This window comes from Strongylocentrotus purpuratus, unplaced genomic scaffold (assembly GCF_000002235.5).
Source record: "Strongylocentrotus purpuratus isolate Spur 01 unplaced genomic scaffold, Spur_5.0 spur5_scaffold_14, whole genome shotgun sequence".
In the NCBI taxonomy this organism is placed as follows: Eukaryota; Metazoa; Echinodermata; class Echinoidea; order Camarodonta; family Strongylocentrotidae; genus Strongylocentrotus; species Strongylocentrotus purpuratus.
Window position 1 is genome coordinate 19,799,467 of NW_022145599.1, and position 21,614 is coordinate 19,821,080.

General features: G+C 38.2%; 2 protein-coding genes across 2 annotated transcripts in view; both read right to left on the reverse strand.

Moving 5' to 3' along the window:
- Positions 1–1,969: 1,969 nt before the first annotated feature.
- LOC115918588 (speract receptor-like) lies at positions 1,970–18,806 on the reverse strand. The gene is made up of 13 exons (XM_030984408.1): positions 18,716–18,806; positions 17,836–17,926; positions 15,725–15,895; positions 14,905–15,009; positions 13,867–13,938; positions 12,663–12,828; positions 11,226–11,360; positions 10,480–10,660; positions 9,407–9,547; positions 8,731–8,854; positions 5,746–5,989; positions 4,754–4,852; positions 1,970–3,779 (listed from the first exon to the last, which is right to left on the reverse strand). The coding sequence occupies exons 1-13, from the start codon at positions 18,748–18,750 to the stop codon at positions 3,013–3,015; spliced, it is 2,331 nt and encodes a 776-aa protein (XP_030840268.1). The 5' UTR covers positions 18,751–18,806; the 3' UTR covers positions 1,970–3,012.
- The window catches only part of LOC115923803 (guanylate cyclase 32E-like), a 33,973-nt gene continuing 31,123 nt past the window's right edge, over positions 18,765–21,614 (reverse strand). Inside the window, exons 7-8 of the mRNA XM_030985135.1 lie at positions 18,829–18,894; positions 18,765–18,773 (exon numbers count right to left, since the gene is read on the reverse strand). Of these exons, the coding sequence (XP_030840995.1) occupies positions 18,765–18,773; positions 18,829–18,894 (75 nt within the window). The remainder of the gene's footprint in view (positions 18,774–18,828; positions 18,895–21,614) is intronic.

The following is a 21,614-nucleotide window of genomic DNA, read 5'->3' on the forward strand; positions in this document are numbered from 1 at the left end:
ATTCAAATAACAAAATTCAGACCTATTTCACTTTTGTCATCCGTTTCTAAAATATTGGAAAAAGCTGTTAACTCACAACTGTATTACTATTTGAACAAACATCGTCTTTTGTTTGAGTGCAATAGCGCATTATCTATACCCAAACGCCGAACTGATTTTTAAAAACGCTCGTTTTCTTACTTTGCAAGTTCACAGTTTAAGAAATTACCACTTCCTATTCAATTATCATCATCTTTGCAATTTTTCAAAAATCAAACCCGACACTATCAGTCACTTCTTTTTAAACAGTATATATATAATTATAAAGGATTTCTCTACTTTCAACGAAGGCTGACTTTTGCTTATTTTTGTTGTATTATTATCTTTTAGTCTTGTTAAACAATCCATTGTGTGCTATATCGTCTTTCTTTTGTGCTATCTATATACTTTAATCTGGCGTTTTCTTTTTAACCACACTTTTCTTTAAACTCTTCAGTCTGACTTGATTTAAAATCCTTTCATGCGTTTTATATCTTATTTGAGTTTATCGTATCAGTGCAAGTATATAAAATTATGTGAACCTGTTTTATTTGATAAATACAATTTTGATTCAAGCATTTATTTTGTATTTTGTTCTAATTTGTAACGACAGAATGTCTTATGTTAAGTTATGTTCTATCTTGACCTGATAATTATCAGCTATGTTACCTTAGGGACGTTGCGCTTCAAACATTTCATCTTTATGCACTGTTCCTACTATGTATTATATCTCGATGTAACCCACTGAATTTATTATCTCTAAACAATTAGTTTTACATGGTGAATAAAACAAACAAACAAATAAACAAAAAGTTATACGCCCTTGCTTTATTTGGCTCATTTTAACCAAGCTTTTATTTTATGTAGGTCGTCTTTTCAAACTGAAACGTGTTCTGTGTTATAAACGTACATTAGTAGTAAATAGTTGTGTATTATGTATTGTGTATATGCTTTTAATTGTTGTTGTTGTAATTTTTACCATGTACTTTGTCACTTGTCTTCATGGCTCTCTTGAAAATCAAGCCTTACGGCTCTGATGGATAATGAAAGAGGAATAACTAATAAATAAATGACTAAATACACGCCTATATGTTTGACCATATATCCACTACTTGCTGAAACAAAAGAGGTAAAATCTTTGAAAATGTGTCTCACTGAAGATTTATCATGCGAATAGTTAACGATACAATTAATGTCAACGTCTAACAATGATTAAACTTACTATTGGCACAGAATGTATTAGAAACAACCTGCATATTACGCTTCATGCATGAGCCTTATTACAAACCCAATTATCAAAATAAAGCCAATAGGCCCTACCTTAAAGCTGTAAAATGGTTTCATATTTAAAAAAAATAATTTTGAACTTTTGTCACAGTCAATCATCAATTTGCTATCCAAAATCAATTATCGTCATCTTTTGTTTGGTCGTCTTGCGACATGCTTCTAAAGGAATGAACACCCCATTGTCATATTTTCGATTTACATATTAACACAGAATATCAAGTTAATGGTTGGTCCTATCTACGACGAAAATGAAAACTAACATCGTTCCCAAATCCCTTCCTTGCTGTTTATGTGGAAATCGTTCTTGCGGGTCAGACCAGAGCCATCTAAACGCAGAGTTTGGCCAACTTGGTTTCCCTGGGTCACAACATGGCGTATATTCTTTTGTTTTGTGCTTGCCCAACAAAGCAGTAGTCGCCATTATTGCGTCCAACTCGAACCGGGTTGGCCAAACTCTGTGTAAAGATGGCTCTGGGTCAGTCCATAAGGAGCCGCCCTCAACGAGACAATTCTTATAGTCTCGTTGGGATCTTGCGGTTACTACTTTCTTGATCATTATTTAATGTTTGTTAGGGCCAATAATTGTACCACTTTAATATCACAACAGTGGTAGAAGAAGGTATGAAGGCAGTTTTGTTTCTATATAGTTTTCGTTATCCTAACATGATTAATTTCTGCATAGATTTTATCGATATCTTTTTCAGTGAGCTACATGAATGGCCAGACCTTAGTTGTGTACAAGGTTTTTTTTTTATCCTTCGTTTATTCATACGACTTGTTTGTTAACCTAATCATGCTTATAAAATGCCGTGTAATTTTTAAGGCAGATTATATACGTTTTTGCTGTACACAAACTTATTTTTTCCAGGCGATTGTGACACTTTCAATCCCAAGATTTGTTTGATTTAGTAAATCATGGTAGCCATTGACGTACACAAGACAATTTAGAGTTCAGTGACCCCGTCCTACTACATGCATGTATATAATGTTATTTTTATATTTGAATAAAAACTAAAGTGGGATCTCTTTTTTTTCTTCGATGTCATGTCTAAGGTTAAGTTCATTGCATGACTCGAACTTCAAAGGGACTATAAAACTGCTATATACTAGTAATGCATATTACGCACTCCCAATTCGACGCGTACGAATCACACTAACTTCAATATTCCACCTTCAAGTTTTACGTCTAATAACGGAAGTTTTCAATATAATAAACAAATATGTACGTGATAATATTATACGCATTTCAAATTGTAAACAAATGAAATCACTAAAACGACAACGGAGAGTTCCGTAGGATTGTGAAAACTTTACAATAAAGTGCTAAAAACGGGAAAACAAGGTAACATGGCACGCGTCTATATCGATGGATGGTCGAATCACAACATGGAGCAAACAAGCAAATATAAACAATCCAGACACCGCTTGTTTCCATAGTACTGTATAACAAAAGGGTGACTCTGATAGCAAAGTTCAAACATTTCTCCAGGGGGAAATGGATGGGTTAATAGTCTTTTCTATTCATGAAAGTAAACGGGTTTCAACGTTTTCTGCGATTGTTTTTTTTTGTCCTAGCCGCAGTCTGTATTGAAGTCTGTGCCCGTATACTTCATAGGGTTCATTGGTATATCCGTCAACGTTCTCAGTTGTCCTCATGTTTAGAATTATAGGCACCATGACAATAAATAGAAACAGCCGCGCCGAATCTCAAAGGAAAATTTCATTATGCATGTTGCAGTCCCGCGAGCTGTTCCCGTTGCTCCCGATGCCTGAATCCGTTGTGCTGTTCTTTTTGGTCTTGGTCTTGCTTCCTTGGGAATTGTTCCTTGAGCGTTGCGAGACAGCGCCGTTCATTGTTGCCTCTTCCCCAACTACCTCACACCTATTCAGCGAACAAGCAGAAACACTGCGAGCCTGACTGGAGCAATCGCCACTGCCATCCCCGAAGTCCGTTGTCCTGATCTCTACCTCTTCACTCTTGGAGCACGGCAGTGAATCATCACAATCCATGGGGAGCAGGGTATATCCGTTCTTGCCGTTTTTAGGTAGTTCGGTCCTCGAGATATCGCTGTTGCGTCTCCGCGTTACCACATCCGAGTCTCTCCTCAACTGAGCATCTTCCCTCAAGTTCGAGCTGCTGATATCCTGTACGCTACGCGAGGATTTCATGCCGGTAGTAGGTGTGGACGTAGAGGGCGCCATATAGGTTGACCCTAGAGGCGTCCGCAAGTAGCTTTTCCCTGGACTCTTCTTCATCTTATGCTTTTCGCTCAGACTATCCGTATCCTCGACGGCTTCCTCTACGTCTTCACTCCTTGGCTTAAATCGCTTGTAAGAAGGATCCTGATCCACAAGCCAGTATGTTAGAAGTGATCCTTTTCCTTTCATGGCGACTATGCCTCTCTCTGGTACGTCATAACCTCCGACCTCGTCTAAAATAGCTTTGCACTCGGCGCTGCAGTGGATTTTCAAGGCTGCGGGTAAAATAATCGAGCTGAGCGTCAGTGGTTTATTGACAATGGAAAATATTACTTTTTTTGTATTCCGAAAATATGGAAATCGAATATGTACAACAGGGCCCCGTCTTACAAAGAGTTACGATCGATCCAAATCAATCGTAAGTCCTCCAATCAACCGCACGTTTGCAGTCTCCTATCTCTTAAGTACATAGTTACGATTGATATCAATCGCAATAAGTTATGATTGATATCAACTCTTTGTAAGACGGGGCCCAGCAATAAGCAACCTTTTGAATCACAGCACCTCATTTTGTAACCCAAACCTAGACCTTCACATATTCCTTTTTATGTGCAGCCTTATGAGCAAAGGACAGTATTATCTGAGACCTCATTATCAAAATATGGTTATTAATCTCTCTAGCTACAATATACGGTCAGCACGTTATGGGCCTCCGCCAATCATTTCAAAACTATGAGCATGATAAACTGTTGCACGATAAAGATTGAGCATACGTATTTGTTTTATTAATGAAATTAGACGAAAGAGAAGGTTGAGTTCTTGTCATACTGAAGGAAAAAAAACTGTGAACGAAACTTTCACAATTGTTGCTGTTCTTTATGAAATAAAAGCATAGCTGCAGTAATCTTACAAAAAAGGAATAGCTTTTGAAATGCCCCCATATCCAAATGTGGATCACAAAAGTTCAAAACCTTAGACCAAATTTTGATACTTCATAACTTCTGTGTGTATCGTCCCAGATACGCATGTATTTAGCGCCTTTTACTAGTATATTTGTCAGTAAAATGTGTTACTTCATTGATGAGTCCAAAACTTCAAAATATACAGCCAACCTTTGGAAACTACATACTGAGCCACTTTCAATAACTTCTAGACATTTCATTTCACAAAGAAATCGTATTTTTGTACTAGAGCTTAACGTTAACTTTCGGTAAAAGAAAAGAAAAAAAAGTATTAAATTTAAACAAACCTTCTCCATTCGATTCCATCCTGGATGATGTGTTGACGGTATCACCAAACAAGCAGTACCGAGGCATTGTTAGACCTACCACACCAGTCACCACCGGGCCTGGGTTTATTCGTTTCCAGAGGAGGAAAGAAAGAAAACAAGAAAAAGAGAAATTAACTTTTATTTTTAAGATTAGGAAATAAAGGTTTGTAAGGATTACTATATTCCCTAGGGGGGGGGGGGGGTAGTCGTCCTAGAGGGTGGTTGCCCTAGGGGGTATTTGTCATAGAGGGTAGTTATCCTAGGGGTGGTTATCCGGGGTTAGATGTCTAGGGGTAGGTGTTTGGATACGCTCTGTACTATAAGGAACCTATATTGATTCCATATAATTGATTTCTAGTCATGTCATGTAGTCTATGTCATGTAGTCTATTATAACTAGGATAGTTGTCCGGGGGTAGTTGTCCTAGAGGATGGTTATTGTAGGGGGTAGTTGTCTGGGGGTAGTTGTCTGGGGGGTAGTTGTCCTAGGGGCAGTTGTCCTAGGGGTAGTTGTCTGGTGAATAGTTGTCCGGGGGTAGTTGGCTGGGGGTAGTTGTCCGGGTGCTAGTTGTCCTGGAGGGTAGTTGTTCTAGGGGTAGTTGTCTGGGGGTAGTTGTCCGGGGGTAGTTGGCTGGGGGTAGTTGTCCGGGTGCTAGTTGTCCTGGAGGGTAGTTGTTCTAGGGGTAGTTGTCTGGGGGTAGTAGTCCGGGTGCTAGTTATCCTGGATGTGGTTGTTCTAGGGGTAGATGTCGGGGGGTAGTTGTCCGGGTGGTAGTTGTCCTAGGGCTAGTTGTCCTAGAGGGTGGTTGTCCTAGAGGGTGGTTATCGTGGTTGGGGGGGGGGGGGTCCAGGGGGTAGGTGTCCTAGAATCGAATCTCATACATCAGGAGCATAACATGTTTGGGTGATTAATATGCTTTAGGAAAGCTGAACACAAAAGCATGTTTACAACGGATTTAAAAACCAACTCACCGGAATGAATGCCTACTCTCAACTTGAGCGTGTCGTCGGGGCGATGTCGGATTTTGAACTTCTGCACTTCGTCGATGAGATGGAGTGCCGTCGAGCCGATCTCGGCCGCGTGTCGATTATCGTTTCGAATGGGCAGCCCCGAGACAAGCATGTAGGCATCGCCGATGGTCTCGACTTTGTAAACGTTGTAGTAACTGATGATGTCATCGAATAGAGTGTAGAGGTCGTTGAGGAGATCAACCACCTGTTCAACGAGGGAATGGAATGGAGGAAGCCAGGATGAAATTCGATGTTGCAATATGTGGAATAATATTGTTTTTCTTCCTAGAAATGCAAAGCAAGATCACAACTACTCTCGTAAAATCAACATGTAAGGCAATGCAATGTCAATGGCCTTGTGTGTCACCTATTGAAATGTACGACATGACAATGACGTAATCCGAATATGATTTCTATAGGATATCCAATAGGGCAGGGGTTCTCAAAATTTTTCTTTGACAGTTCAAAAGTGATTTCTATGAAAGTTGTTAGGTCTGAAATGAAACTTGTGTACTGAAGATAATGAGGCTTGTTTTTGGTCTATCTCTGATCCAAAGAGAATTGTTACAGTTTTAAAAAAATTATAGCCGCCAGTGCGTTTCCTGGTATGCTCAGTTTCCTGGAATTTAAAGAATTTTCTTAAAACTTTCGAAATGCCCTTTACGTGGACTATTTATTCGGATGAATCACTACGACGTGTATATTATATATATATATATATATATATATATATATATACATTATTGAGCGGGCTTATTTTGCTTTCTATTTAAATGGATCCGTACTATCATTGCAGAGCCACTGTCGGGGGTTCCAGGGCGGAGCCCCAGGATGCTCTCAAGTTAATTTGACTTTCAAGAGAGAAATTGTCTTTAAGAGAGAAAGAGAGGATATTTCGAAAACGAAATGAAAAGGCTCTTGAAAGTGAAATAGCCCTTTCATTTCATTTTAGAAATAGCCTCTCTTTTTCACTTAAAGATAATATTATGAGATAGAATGTTCAATCTGAGGGCTTTCTGTGCTCTTTGAAAGGAGCACTCAATTGGGGCAGTGTAATTTAAATTTCAAGGGATGGATTAGCATTTTTATCTTTGGATTAGCATTTTTATCGCTCTATGTAGCCCTTTCATTTTCTAGATATAAAGGCTAATCCATCCCTTGATATTTAAATTGTACTGTTCCCCCTGCCCCATTGTGTGCTCTTTTTAAAAGAGTACAAAAAGAGACCTCAGATTAGGCAGAAAGTAGCAAAACACGTCCTTAATACTGAACAAAACATTCCATGGGATGATGCCCACATGATTGAGTTTGAATGGTTGAAGATTCCATCTGCGTAAAAAGGAGTAATACTGTACTGAATAGGGATGCTTGCTATATTCCTTCGCTCCAGTGATCTCGAGGCAGCAGACAGCAAGAAATTTTGTAAATAATAAGAGGTCCACGATAGTGGATGTAAAGCAGGGTTCCACTTAATAGCCGAGTTGGAGCCTCGAGTTGTAGCGAGCTGGCTCGATCTTATGGCAAGCCGTTTTATCATTGATACATATTTCTTGATATCAAGAAATAATTTTACGTTGTAAAGTAATGGTATTTCTTGATATAAAGGATTGAATTCGTGATATCAAGAATTCGATTTCGTGATATCAAGAAATGTGTTTTAATGATAAAACTGCTTGCCATAAGATCGTGCCAGCTCGCCACAACTCGTTGCTCCAACTTGGCTAAGTGGGAGCCCTGCTTTAGAAGTTTTAACTACATAAAGCTCGTACTCTCTCGAATTGTATACAATAAAAGGATGTCTTGGAAAACTACTTCTATCTTTACGAATGGGGTGCAGGGGAGAGCGTCTGCCCAGAGTCTTGGGGCTCTGAAGTTCTTGATTTTTGTTTAAATTAGGAAATTCAGAATAGTCGTCACGATCGATAGAAATTGTAATGTCCTCCTTGAAAGTCACATAGCCCCTTTCATTTCATTTGAGAAATAACTCTCTTAAACAAAATTTTATAGAACTTTTGTTTTCGTATTGTTGTTTTTTCCTCATCAGACTTCTTAGTATATGTAAATTTAACTTCCTTTGTTCTTTTCTTCTTTCTCTCTCTCTCTCCTTTTCCTTCACACTCTCTTCTTCTCTTTTACATTATTCTCTCTTTCTCTTTTCATTTTTCCTTCCATCGTTCTCTCTTTTCCCCATTTCCCCATTTCTATTGTTTTAGGTTGCCAAAAAGAGGAGGGCCGCGGCTTATTCGCCCCCTCCCTCGGATCTAGCCAGTGATGTATACGTTGATACAGGCAATAGGCATAACTTGAGCTGGGATTTGGTTTTCATCCTATCTAATACGTTCCCGACCCGTTACACGGAGTAGTAGTACAGTAGTTTTATTAGTATATTTCTCCGTTTCTTCCCCCTTTTCTTTCTTTTTCCTGTTCCTCTCTTCTTCTCCTTTTCTCTTTTTTTCTTCTTCCTTTTTTTTTTATTGTTCCAAGCCGCCATCAAAAAGAGACCATGGCTGACTTGGCCCTAACGTTAAAACCTCCACTGATTCTAGAGCTAAACAAATACAATGATAAAATAGTTAAAATGTTCACTTCTCAGATTTACTTACATTCCTTTGGATTGTTAATTTTTGTCTTTAAAAATACTTTAAAAAAAACCAAGGCCAGCATTGCACGAAACCGTCATACATACACGTTAGCGAAGCATCCCATTGACACGCATGTATTCAAATCAACACGCGCGTCATTGGGATGTTCGCGAACTTGTACTTGGGACGATTCCGTGAAACGATGCCCAGGGGGGCGTTTCACAAAACTTGTCATCAGTGAAAAATGACAGTTTTTGTTATAAGCTACTGAAATCCTTGCTTCTGATTGGTTATCAACAGATTTGTCACTGATTTTTGTCATTTGTCATTGAAAAAAGGCTTTGTGAACGAGTCCCATATGTACCTGGAAAGGCGTGCTCATCGATGACAGCTTTGTGAAGCCGACGATGTCGCTGAAGAAGATAGTGACGCAATCGAACGACTCGGGCACAACCTGCATGCCACGCTTCAGCTGATTTGCTACTGGTCTGAAGCAAGACGATATTTAAATTTAACATTGTTTATAATAATAATAATGGTATTTATTCAAGAGAAGTTTCAGGAGAGGTAGTCATTACGTTTCTAGAAACATCAGTTTATAGTCTACTTATCATTTGTCTTATGTCGCTATGCATCATGGATTTTTGGCACAACGTTCTCAAGACTGTGAATCCAGCTAATTCCTGTCGGCATGTCAAGATTATAGACTTTGTCAGATGCCCCCTCCCCCGCCCCTAAACAAACAAAAAATGTCGACCATACGCGATTGATGGCGCTATCACAAACTACAAAGAGGAGAACATTTAAGAAACAATTTATTTTCATTGGATTTCGACTTCGTACAAACCTAATCGTTTATTTTCCCCCCTTAGATGTAATGTAAATATATATGTTATTTACACATCATTGTAATCTGTAAAGGAAGGGGCATTGTATTCGCAATTTAGAAACAAAATTTATATTCAAAAGTTTGATTTCATGGAGGTTTCAAAAAATGTTTAACTGAATCCTGTTATTAAAATACGCCCGACGGAACTTACTTTGGCAACATTCTATGTAATAGATTTTCCGTCTTCTTCTTTTCCTCTACTAGCTGCTGGGTTCTGTCTTCGACGATCTCCTCTAAGTTGTTGGCATACTTCTCCATAATCATCACCATGTTATCTAGGATGTCCGATTTCCTGTGGATGTGGATGAAGACAAGAGGCAGTGCAAGAAACCAGAATAAAAACACGATGTATATATTTATTTCACTGTCATACATGACTTCTAATTCATAAGGTTACAGTTAACGGAAAATGAATTGACCTGTTAGACCATGTAGTATTTCAAGCTTAGTTCTAACGAGAAAGAGTGAAGGAGAAGGAGGAGGAGGAGGAAGAGGTGGAGGAGACGGAGGAAGAGGAAGAAAAAAAGGGAGAAAAGTATAAGAAGAACAAGAAGAAGGACCAATACTTCCCACTGTGATTTTCAACAATAGTAAGTTTCTTAATAATGGGAGGTTCATTTATCAAGATTCATATATTTACCTCAGTAACATCAATTAAGCCACAGTTATAACAATGAGACCAACACCAGACCGATCACAGACCGAACAAGATATCACCTTGCCCCGAATGGCCATGCAATAAAATCGGTAGTTCTAGGACACCTTCCCCCTGGACATCCACTCCCAGATAACCACCCCCAGATAGCCACCCCGGTCAACTACCCCCTAGGACAACTACCCCAGACAACTACCCCCTACGACAACCATCCTCTAGGACAACTACCCACGGACAACTACCCACCGGCAAACTACCTCCTAGGACAACTACCCCAGAGTCCAGACAACTACCACCCGGACAACTACCCCAGACAACTACCCTCTACGACAACCATCCTCTAGAACAACTACCCCGGACAGCTATCCTAGGGGGTAGTTGTCTGGGGGGGGGGGGGGGTAGTTGTCCGGGGGTAGTTCTCCTAGGGGGTAGGTGTTTGGGGTAGTTGTCCGGGGTAGTCGTCATAGGGGTTGTTGGTCTAATATAATTGCCATTTCTTCGAAAATACGGAACGCAGGAGGATCGTATGGTGTGCGGTGGGCTTCATGTGTTACTGCTTTTAAACTTACATTCCTTTATGGAGAGGCTTGAGTTTGTTTGCAATCGTCTTGAAGTCTGGTCTGGCCTCGGGATCCTCTACCCAACACTCCTGCATGACGGTCAGGAGACATTCGTGACCATTCTCTATCTCCATCACATTGGGTCGTAAGGGAATCGTTTCTCCCAGGGTTTTCACCTTCTCGTAGATTTCTTCAAAATATATAAAATACAAAATTAGAAGCTTCATTTTACGTTGAAAGGGAAACACTATAAGAGGAAGAAATTACAAGACCGACCTCTCGAGAAAAAAAAGTTCATGGTAGAGTATCTTTAATAGTTCATTCCAATATTGCGTTCACCAAAACAACAAAAAGAGTAATACAAAACAGTAGTATGGAAACCTTTCCACAAGACTTTTTGTATAAAGATGTAATTTCACATGACTATTAATAATCATAAGATATGAACGAAAGTAACTCATTCTATTGTAGATTTCTAGCTTTAATAATATATTCTATGATCTATAGCTTTAACACGAAATCATTTCCATACATTCCCGTTTGTTATTACTTTCATGATTACTATACAGTGCCTTAGGTTCCAAAACATTATTACTTGTTACCTTTAAATGATGATTATATACAATACTTTTTAATCCAATGCCATTGTAAGTTACGATTTCATGCACTTTCACGTGGGCATCCGAAGATCATTTCTAAGGGACATTTAATAGGGTATTGAAATAGTTTCGATCGCGTTTGATTTGTTTCGTTACCTTTTGGGCTGAGCTCGCAGTTCCCGAAGGGCCCCTGTCTATGGGCTATCTCATAGAGAATGATCCCAAAGGAGTAGACATCACCTTTCTGCGTCCCTTGTGGCTCCCATACCTCGGGGGCCTTCCACAGTAAATCTAACAAAGAATTAACAACAACAGCCAGACATGCTTAATACCATAAAAATATAGGCTAATTATGTGAAAATACCCCAAATTGAAATAGAAAATAAAATGATTAATGATGAAATAGAAATTGCTGATTATTTTAATTGTCATTTTATAAATGTTGGGCAAACAGATCAGCAAAGTATTGTGCCCCTTGATGATCATAGTCAGTGAAAAAAATACACGGGGGCTCGGGGCGAATTAGCCCCCGAAATGCCAAAAAGAGCCCCCGAAAGTCATAAAAGAGCCCCCAAAATTTGCATAGAGTTCAATGCAAAACAAATTAACGAGTGTTATTTTCATGCAAGCAAGCTTGAAAAGTAGCCCCCGAAATTAATTCACATTCTGTTTTGCATTCTGTTTTGCCGGGAGATGGATTTCGTTTTGATCTAGTTAATGAAGAACAAGTTTTTAATTTTTTATTAATAACTTAAAAGATAAGAAGGCTTGTGGTCCAAATAATGTAACAGCTGAGTTTTGAAAAAATTAGTGACTGATATTCTCACACATTTACATCATAAATTTGTCTTTTGAGTAAGGTGTTGTTCCTCTGCAATGGAAAATGTTTTGTGTTATTCAAGTTTTTAAATCGGGGATAATTGGAACAGCGACCGACAAGGCCATTGACAAAATATTCAAGAATTTCCATACAAAAATGACTACAGTCTAATCCATTTTTCTTCCAAATCTTAGACCAGATTTTGTCGTTTTCTTTGTTTGACACATAAAACAATAATATACATGTACAAAAGATGAAAGAATTGTTTTTATTAAATGAGGTTAACATCCATAATGCAAACTGCCGATTGGCGATGTCAATAAACTAATCACTTCAATTTTCGAAATCGCACTTTTTAAAAAAAGTATTTGCGCGTTTTTAATAGTGAAAAAACAACACAATAGAATACGCCGAGCTAAAATTTCGTATTTGTGCCAAAAAAGTTACTACCCCCTGTCAGTTTTTGTAAAAAATAATGGCGTTTTCAAATGTTCATGAAATTTAAATCGACACATCAGAAACGTTAGGGACAAAATACATTGGACTTTCCTACACATATACATGTTCCTGGGACACACAACAACACTCTACATTTGCCGAACTCAACACAGGTGATGTAAATAGGTACCTGGTAGGAATTAATTTCTTGAAATGCTAGAGCGCCGTAATGGCAGCACAGCTAAAGCCGGAGAAATAATCTCCAAGTTTGGAAGCGCTTAGATACCGAATTGTAATTTGGGCTTTATAAAAGCTGGGTATTATTATAACAATACCTTGGTAATATGCATGTTCTCCCATGTCTGGGGGCTGTTGCCCGACTTTAAAGTGAACCAAACCAAAGTCGGTGATTTTCAGGACCCATCTGCTATCCACCACGCAATTACTGGACTTAAGGTTTCCATGGGTACGGATCTCTGTGCTGTGTAGATGCCTCATTCCCTGTTAGGCAAGAACAGAAATGGACAATATTATAATTCATAATTAGATAATTTGAGAGAAGGACATGGGTATGGGACAGAGGGGTAAGGGAGAGTAGGGAGGAGAAAGAGAGAGAGAGAGAGGGGGGGGGGGGGGAGCGGGAGGGGAGAGGGAGAGAGAGAGGGGAGGGAGAGAGGGAGGGGGAGATTCAGAGAAAGACTTTAAGAAAAATTGAATATGAGATCAGCTCCAGGAATTACAATTGCCCCCCCCCCAACAAAAACAAAAAAAGAAGAAGAAAAAAAAAAAAGGAACGATGAAATTTACTTCCCGATAAAAATCATCTAATCTCTTCTAATAATAGGTCTTTATGATAATTTTAAAATCTGTGGAGACAGAATTTCACATGGCACACATTTTCGAGGGTCATGTCTCCCCGTGGTACTCAGATGTGCTTTGGACGGGGAATTGCGGCAGGCGAATATTTTATCGTGGAATGGCAAGTGAAGATTTAATCGTAAGCTACGCGTGTAGCCAGTCTGAGCAAAGAGCATTCAAGTTGCTCATATCGAATTGTCCTTTTCTAATGCTATCTCGGAAGCCCAATCTTAATCCTAATGCTTACCTTAATCCTAAATGTAACCCGAAACCTAACCCAAATCCTACATCGCTACTAACACTAGGTTACCCAATGAGCAATGATCCATCTATGAGGGGTCGTATATTCGTTATATACTGGGATGTGCTGCTCTAAGTGATCGCTTTTTAAAACAAAAACAAAGCATTCCTGAATATTGACCATCGTTTGCCATCCTACTTTAGAAGGTGAAAATTCATTGTATTATTTGTGCACCTTTATTTATTCATGATTTTGGTGAGGATAGCAAATAATGAGGGCTTTTTCAACACAAAATCATGTCCCGTGCTTATGAATGTTTTTTTTAAATATTTTTTTTAAAAAGCTACCTATTAGAGCAGCACATCCCCGTATACCGCATCAGTTGAGTACACCCCCATCCAACCATCCGCCCACTCCCAAGCCGCCATGTCTCACATTACCTTGACAATATCCGACACTAACGATGCAATGAACATTTCATCCAACTTGATGTCGTCATTCTCCAGGATATCCTTTCAAAATAAGAGCATATTTATGTAAATTATATATCTCATACAATGTCACAGGTCACTGGCAATACCGACTGAAATTAATTGTTGCTAGGTAGGAGAAACATTATGGTTTGTGCTACCTAACAAACGAAATGTATGCAATTCGCATTCTGACTATTGAAATACAATTGTTTGTAACAGGTGAATGAATTAGTTTGTAACGAGACACTTAACAAATACATGAACATTAAATTTGATAACACGTGCTTATTATGATAATTTTCTGTTGGTGCGTTCTCAAATAAAAGTAATGGGAAATGCAGGAAATATATCTTCTGATACCCCGACCGAAATTTGATATCCTTTAATATGTTCCAATATATAGTTACATGTAAATGCACGACTCCATGTCTTCATATTCACTAGAAATATCAATAACATAATTATTCAAACGTACAAACATCGATATGACACAAATTATACTCCGATGATAATCGCTCTGCGGTCAATATCCTTCACAAGCCAAAGTCATAGTCTAAATCCTAAACCACTCTAACTCTAAATCTACCTTGAAACTAGACCATATTATGACATTTTGAAGAAAAACAACAACATCTGAGTGCGTGCTCACCCTATGTATTCACCTATACGAGAAAGAAAAAAAAACAACGTAATTCATATAAACTTACATGACGCAGCTAGAGTGTGATACCAGAGCCATCTATACATAGAGTTTGGCCAACCCGGTTCGAGTTGGACACAATATGACAACTACTGCTTTGTCGGGCAAACACAAAACAAAATAATATATGCCATGTTGTGACCCAGTGAAACCAAATTGGCCAAACTCTGTGTATAGATGGTTCTGCTATAGACGAATCGAGAACATTCCAAGCAGTGGACTACTAGCCTAATCTTTATCGTTGACGAAATACCAGAGCAATTATCACCGGATCATAGAATGGGGTAAATATGATCATAATTTACCTGCAGACTGCCTCGTGTACAGTACTCCGTGAGGATGCAGATATTAGGCGGGTCAGGGCAGGCACCGATGAACTGACACAGATTCGGGTGACACATGTCTCGCATCTGGATAGATAAAGTGTATGGACAAGAATGGAGATAAATACATGAATGGTTTAATATCAACCGTTCTTCAGGTGGGATTTTAAGTCTGTGTATGGATGACACAATCCTTCATTATACAGTTGTATGCATGTTTTATCTTCTATTCATATTTCACATTCCCCTGAGTTTTCTTCAACTCTTTAATTCTAATAAAAATAAATACATGGAAAAGGAATCATCATAAAAGAGACGTACACGAGATTTTGATTTATCATTATTGATTTACCAATGGAAGCCATTGGATCGTATATCCCCAAATCCCCCAAATCCCCCAAAATGGTCTCAGAATAATGTTTAAAAGAAAGAAAAATACAAAAGATGTTTGCCAGTGCTTTTTAAACGAGAGGTACAGGTACATGTATCGTAGTTGAATCTAAAGTCAGAATATAAAATGAAGGGAAGATTTCGGGGTTTTCACATAAAATTAGGAGATCAAAATCAGTCTTGACATTGTGTTCCTTAAAGCCCTTCTGCACTAGTTTGGCCAGGAGGGATTAGACCTCCCTGCATAGTCACTGAGAGTCGGCTATCTCATCAATTAAGCTCTCAATTAACATAAGAAAAAGGGGATCATGGGGGACCAATGGTCACCCATTAAGCCTAGTTTGCTATATAGAGGGCGCAAGTAGCTATAAGTAGTGCAGTGGGGCTTTATATCAGTCAGTGCTGTACTCACCACTTTAAGTTCCTTTCGAAGACAGCGGCTCATCTCAATGTGCTTCTTGTGGACGGGTTTAATGGCTACCAGGGTGTGGTTGTACCGCCCCACCCGGGTGAAAACCTGACCCCGCCCTGACAACGGGTCTGCGTACATAGACACTCTTGAATCATGCGTCGCAATACTTAACTGAAAATGAGAAAAGTGTACAACCGATTGGGATTGGAAGAAACTGCTTATTTATCGTAAAATATAAATACACATCATGAGGTTTTGACAATTTGCGTGTGCACATTTTCTCCAACATTTTACATTTTTATCCTAGGTCCATGACACCTTTCATCCAGTCAAGTGGCATATCCCCCTTGCTATTAGTTTATGCTCTGTAAAACGTTTGATTAAGGTGGAAGTCTCTACTTTAAAGTTGCTCATGCGTGGGTTTATAGAGGGCAGCACACATACAGGGACACCAGTGCCATTGATTAAGAGAGTTTGGCCAACCCGGTTCGAGTTGGACACAATATGGCGACTACTGCTTTGTTGGGCAAGCTCACAACATGTTGTGACCCAGTGAAACCAAGTTGGCCCAAGTCTGTGTATAGATGGCTCTGAGTGACACTAGTACGCACGGGAGCGTAATACCCGTTACCCCAGTGTTATGTCGTGTTCGCCAAGTTGCCTACTTCACAAACGACTATATACCCACGCATGAACATCTTAAAAGTAATGTTTACGAGTACTGTGAATAGTGATTACTGCTAGACTGAAGCAGTTTAATAAACAAACAGAGAGAGAGAGAGAGAGAGAAAGCAAAAGTTAAAATTAAACCTTAATCGGAATCGTGATATTTTAACCACCCTTAAAGGCATTATAACTAATAAAGGTGCCGTGGTCCATTAAATACGTCACTGGACTGTGGATCGCATATTTCACTGTTCGAGTCCCGCCGCGGCACCAATGCCTGTTGGCAACACACTAATCTACATTTGCTACTCTCTTCAAAATGGCAAACATATGAAATAAATCCACAGCATTATTCTACAAAAATATACAGTTTATCAACAGCAGGTTGTTTTGGGGAGATTTTCCTTATGCCTTCTGCACTGTAAAAAAGAATTTGTTCATTGGTAATTTTTACGTATTTTTTCCATGTAGAATTTACTTGAAAACATTAGTTTTGCCACTTACGCACTAAATTTAAGTCTTGCTAACTCAAACTTTCAATTTAGTAGAACATACGTGGAATATTTAAGTAAAATCAAATACATAAGAACTTTAAGTAATTTCAGCTTGTATTAATTTAGTAATTTTAACTCAAAATCAGAAATTATACGTATTACTCAAACAATTTATGTTGATTATTCTTATCTTTTTAAAGTAAGGACCGATGCAGTGCGTAATAGAAATATTTACATAATTTATGAATATTCATTAAGACCAAATGAAACTCTTTTTTAAATAAAACAATTCTTTTTTGTGGTTGAATGAAAATTTAAGGACTTTAAAACATTTACTAATTCATTTAACATGGCTAAGCAAAGGCAAGACAATTTTTAATTGTTACCCAGTTCAAAACAAATCAAAACCTGATATTTCAGGAAATTGTCAACCAATTTTCCTTTTAAGATGCTACGATCAAGTATATATAAAATTTGGAGCCTTTCAATATGTGTCGAATTGAAGCGTATGTAATAGTTAGTGATGGTGGTAGATATATATATACGGTTAAATCTTAAATAGAAGTAGTGAATGATTAGTGGATGTTACTTGTTAGATTAGATGGGTACCAAATCGTGCAATATGTAATCCTATCATAGCTTTTTTTTTAATTATCTAAAATGATTACAATACTTAAATTATTTACGTTAATGTAACTCGATTTAACTGAGTAAAAATTTATTCAGCAAAATAAGTAAATTCTACTTAAGATGCCGTAGGTAATATTTACTTAATAAAAATAAGGCAATTCTTTTCCTCAATTTTATTGAGTTATTTCGACTATTATTTTTTTACAGTGTGTATACACTGCAAAGCACTGAACAATTATGTGGGGGGGGGGGGGGGGGTAGGGGGGGGGGGGGTGGGGGCAAGAAGAAGAAAAAGAACACAAATAAATTCACATATCTTACCCGACTGCCGTGACATATGCTCTTGAATTCCAACTCATTGTAATCTATCTTCCAAAGTAAGCTTGCCAATGCTTGCTCGTAGCGCCAATTTCTGTAGAAAACACAAAACAGAATCCGTTCTGAAATACATTATTTGATTACATTCAATTTTAAGGGCACAATGAACGACCAGAATAAAGGCTTACTTTGGATCATAGGGGCATCACGTTCGGTCGGGTGGTCGCGTTACACGACCTTTCGTGAAACGAAAACGGAAACGGAAAATCATGCGACCTTTTGTAGATTTGCCGTAGGGTTTTCACAAAGTGTTTGGTAAATTGGTCCAGATTGTAAATGAGAGGGGTTTATTTCGCAAACATTAACCCCGAAATTTCGTGAATTAAAGAGCATGTTTTCACAAAAAGGTCATTTAACGCAACCACCCAACACCACTCGATGCCCCGATGATTGGAAGAAACACAAAATAAGTGGAGTGAGGTGTATTTTGTAATTTAATACCGCAATCTGTGTTATATTTTTTGTTTTACCATTACATTAAAAAAAATCATCGTACACATGTTGGGTTGATATTGTTAAAATATAGTTAGGATGTTAGGATTATTTCTGTAAAACCCTATTTCGGGTGTAGAAGCTGCTATCTGATGCCTCTCTCTGAATTGATTTAAAGTAGTCTGGCGGAGCAAACGATGACTTTATTCTTCTTGGGTATGCATTTGATGCTTAGGGATGAACTAGTAGAAAATTTGTTAAATATTAATGCTCATCAAATAATAGGAATATATATTAGAAGTTTTATTGCATAAAACCTGAATTATTCCCCTGGTTATTTTCCCCTTTTTCTTTCACAGTCAGCAACTTCACATGAGGGAAATTATGTTACCTGTACACTATAGTAGCTATGATTGCAGTGAGCATAATAATTCCAGCAATCACGCCAGCTACGATATGAATTGTATAGTTGGTCTTGCAAAGGCTTCCGTCGAAGCCGCATACAGGTTGGGCCCTGGGAGGACTGCCGCCTAGCCATTGAATGTCTACACCTTTATGAGCAGCATACACCTGTAGGGAAATAGAAAGAGAGAGCGAGAGAGAGAGAGAGAGAGAGAGAGAGAGGGGGGAGAGAGAGAGAGAGAAATGTAATGGGAGGGACGAAGATAGTGAGAGGGAGAGGAAGAGAGAGAGAGAGAGAGAGAGAGAGGGGGATGAGAGAGAGAGAGAGAGAGAGAGAGAGAGAGAGAGAGGGGATGAGAGAGAGAGAGAGAGAGAGAGAGAGAGAGAGAGATTCAAATCAGAATAAATCATCCAAAGGAACAGCAGGCCTACATATATACATCGGGCAGGTCAACAAAATTAATACAAAAAAACCTGCACTTTTACATAACATCGGAAACATTGCCAAAAAACCCAAGTCGAGGCAATTTTAATAGCCTTGTTGATTACCTTTCGAACATTACAGCGACGTATTACGTAATCTTTACATGATTTGTATGTTTTAAACAATGTTTCATCTTAAGTTAAAATATATACCATCACAGGAGCAAGACTTATAATAATGAAAGTTAATCAAATAAAAACGGAAGCACATTTTCTTTTTACATTTGGTCAAGAACGATTTTTTTGCTTTTTCTATTCCGAATGAAACGGTTACGATTATTTAATTTACACGATTCTCTTCCAATTTTATCTACAACTCAAAACTAAAATATTGAATTACGTTCCGAGATTTAGAATATAAATGTGAAAACATTCACTAATCCGAAAACAATGTCTGCACTGTCGATTCAACAGTCTTTGCCGATACGCAATTTCGCTCAATTCCGAGTCAAAATCTCATACTTATTGTTTGTCTAATTCAGTGGTATATTTGTTTAATGTGGCAAGCTGGATCATAATTTAATAAATGCCAGACAAAACTCACACTTAAATCATCATAAGTGATAGTGAGTTTGTAATATTGAAACATTATAGTACAGAGACTCGTATTTATTAATAAATACAATATTGAGCATCATCGCGTGTTGAGGTAAGCCTGTCATTAATCGAAATGAGGTTGTATTACAACATTGGAGTTTTTGTTCAGTATTATTTCATAAATATTAGCACTCGCCCAAGCTTCGACGATGTCCACAACCGATTAATGGTGACTTGTTTCTTTATTGCTAGGTAACCGTTTTTAGGAGAACTGTTAGATGTTGAATCATGAAAACATTTGTATTTGATTTTACCTTTTCACCTTTGTTAACAGTTGACTAACATACACCGTGCGCGGCGTAGGTAAATATCTGTAAAAGCTTTTTTACTCGCTTTCAAAAATGAAAGGGGGGATGCTTTAGAGTTACCTTTTAGCACGATGAGAAAAAGAATGGAAATACATAACCAGAGTGGTAAAGATATTCATATCAATGTCGCTGGCAGCAAGTGCTTCCAAGATTCCCGCTTAGCTGCAAGGACATTTGCTTTACAATATGAATGAAGGCAAACGAAGAGCTAACGTAGTAATTATGAAAATCACATCGAAGATTGAGAGCAAACTAGAATGACGGGATTTAAAAGAATAATAAATATGAGAGAAAAAGAGAGAAAGAGAGAGAGAGAGAGAGAGAGAGAGAGGGAGAGAGAGAGAGTGGGAGAGGTATATGGACACAGAAAAGAAGAAGAATAAGAAAAGAAAGAAGAAGAAGAAGAAGAAGAAGAAGAAGAAGAAGAAGAAGAAGGGAAAAAGAGAGAGAGAGAGAGAGAGAGAGAGAGGTGTACATAGACATGAGGTAAGGAGAGAGATAGAGCGCTCGAATTTATTTCTAGACTAACAGAAATATACATGTACCAAGCATGATAAGGTTCGAGGAAAAGAGAGAAAGATGGAGAAGTATCAAATACTGATAGAGGTTAACAGAGATAAAACACTCACATAATTATAAAGAAATATAAAGACAGGGAGAGGGAGAATAGGAGGTTGTGAAAAGAGACAGAAAGAAGGACAATACGATATAAAGATAGAGACAAAAATCAAGGGAGATATAGAGAGAAGGGAGAGGAAAGAGGGAGAGACAGAGGAAGATAGAATGAGAGAGAGAGAGAGAGAGAGAGAGAGAGAGAGGGAGAGAGGGAGAGAGGGAGGGAGAGAGAGAGAGAGAGAGAGAGACAGAGAGACAGAGAAAGCAACCCATGTTCGTATAGAGTCCGTTTCTAGCCCGAGGGGGAAGAGTAACATCAAACGGGTCCGCAAACATTATGAAACAAAACCCATATTTGTAAGACCATACCCGTTCCTCGGTTACACTATTACGTGCCCCAGAATAACCACCGTATCCCTACAGGCCCTCATATAGTCGACTCACTGAACCACTTTCGACTTCTACTTGTCCTATGTACCTGTACATCAGCCCGGAAATATTGACTCGGAGCATTCATTAATACTCGCACTGGTTGATCTTAAAGAGGGAATTAAAAAAAAAAGTTCTCGGACAAATATCTAATATGGTTTAGACAAACACAATCTGAAGACACATCCGTCAGTTTTCGACTAATGTTAAAGATAAATGCTGGTGCTAAATCACATTCATATTAGAAAATAAGAGTTAAGGTTTGTTGTCCATTTCTTTGTTTTACATTTACTTTTTCACGCTACATAGATATATGCATGTATATATATATATATATATATATATATATATATATATATATATATATATATATATAATAGACCTACATGTATATCATTAAAAAAAAGCACTTTACACAGTGGTGAATTATTTCATAACAACATCTTTAGATCGGGT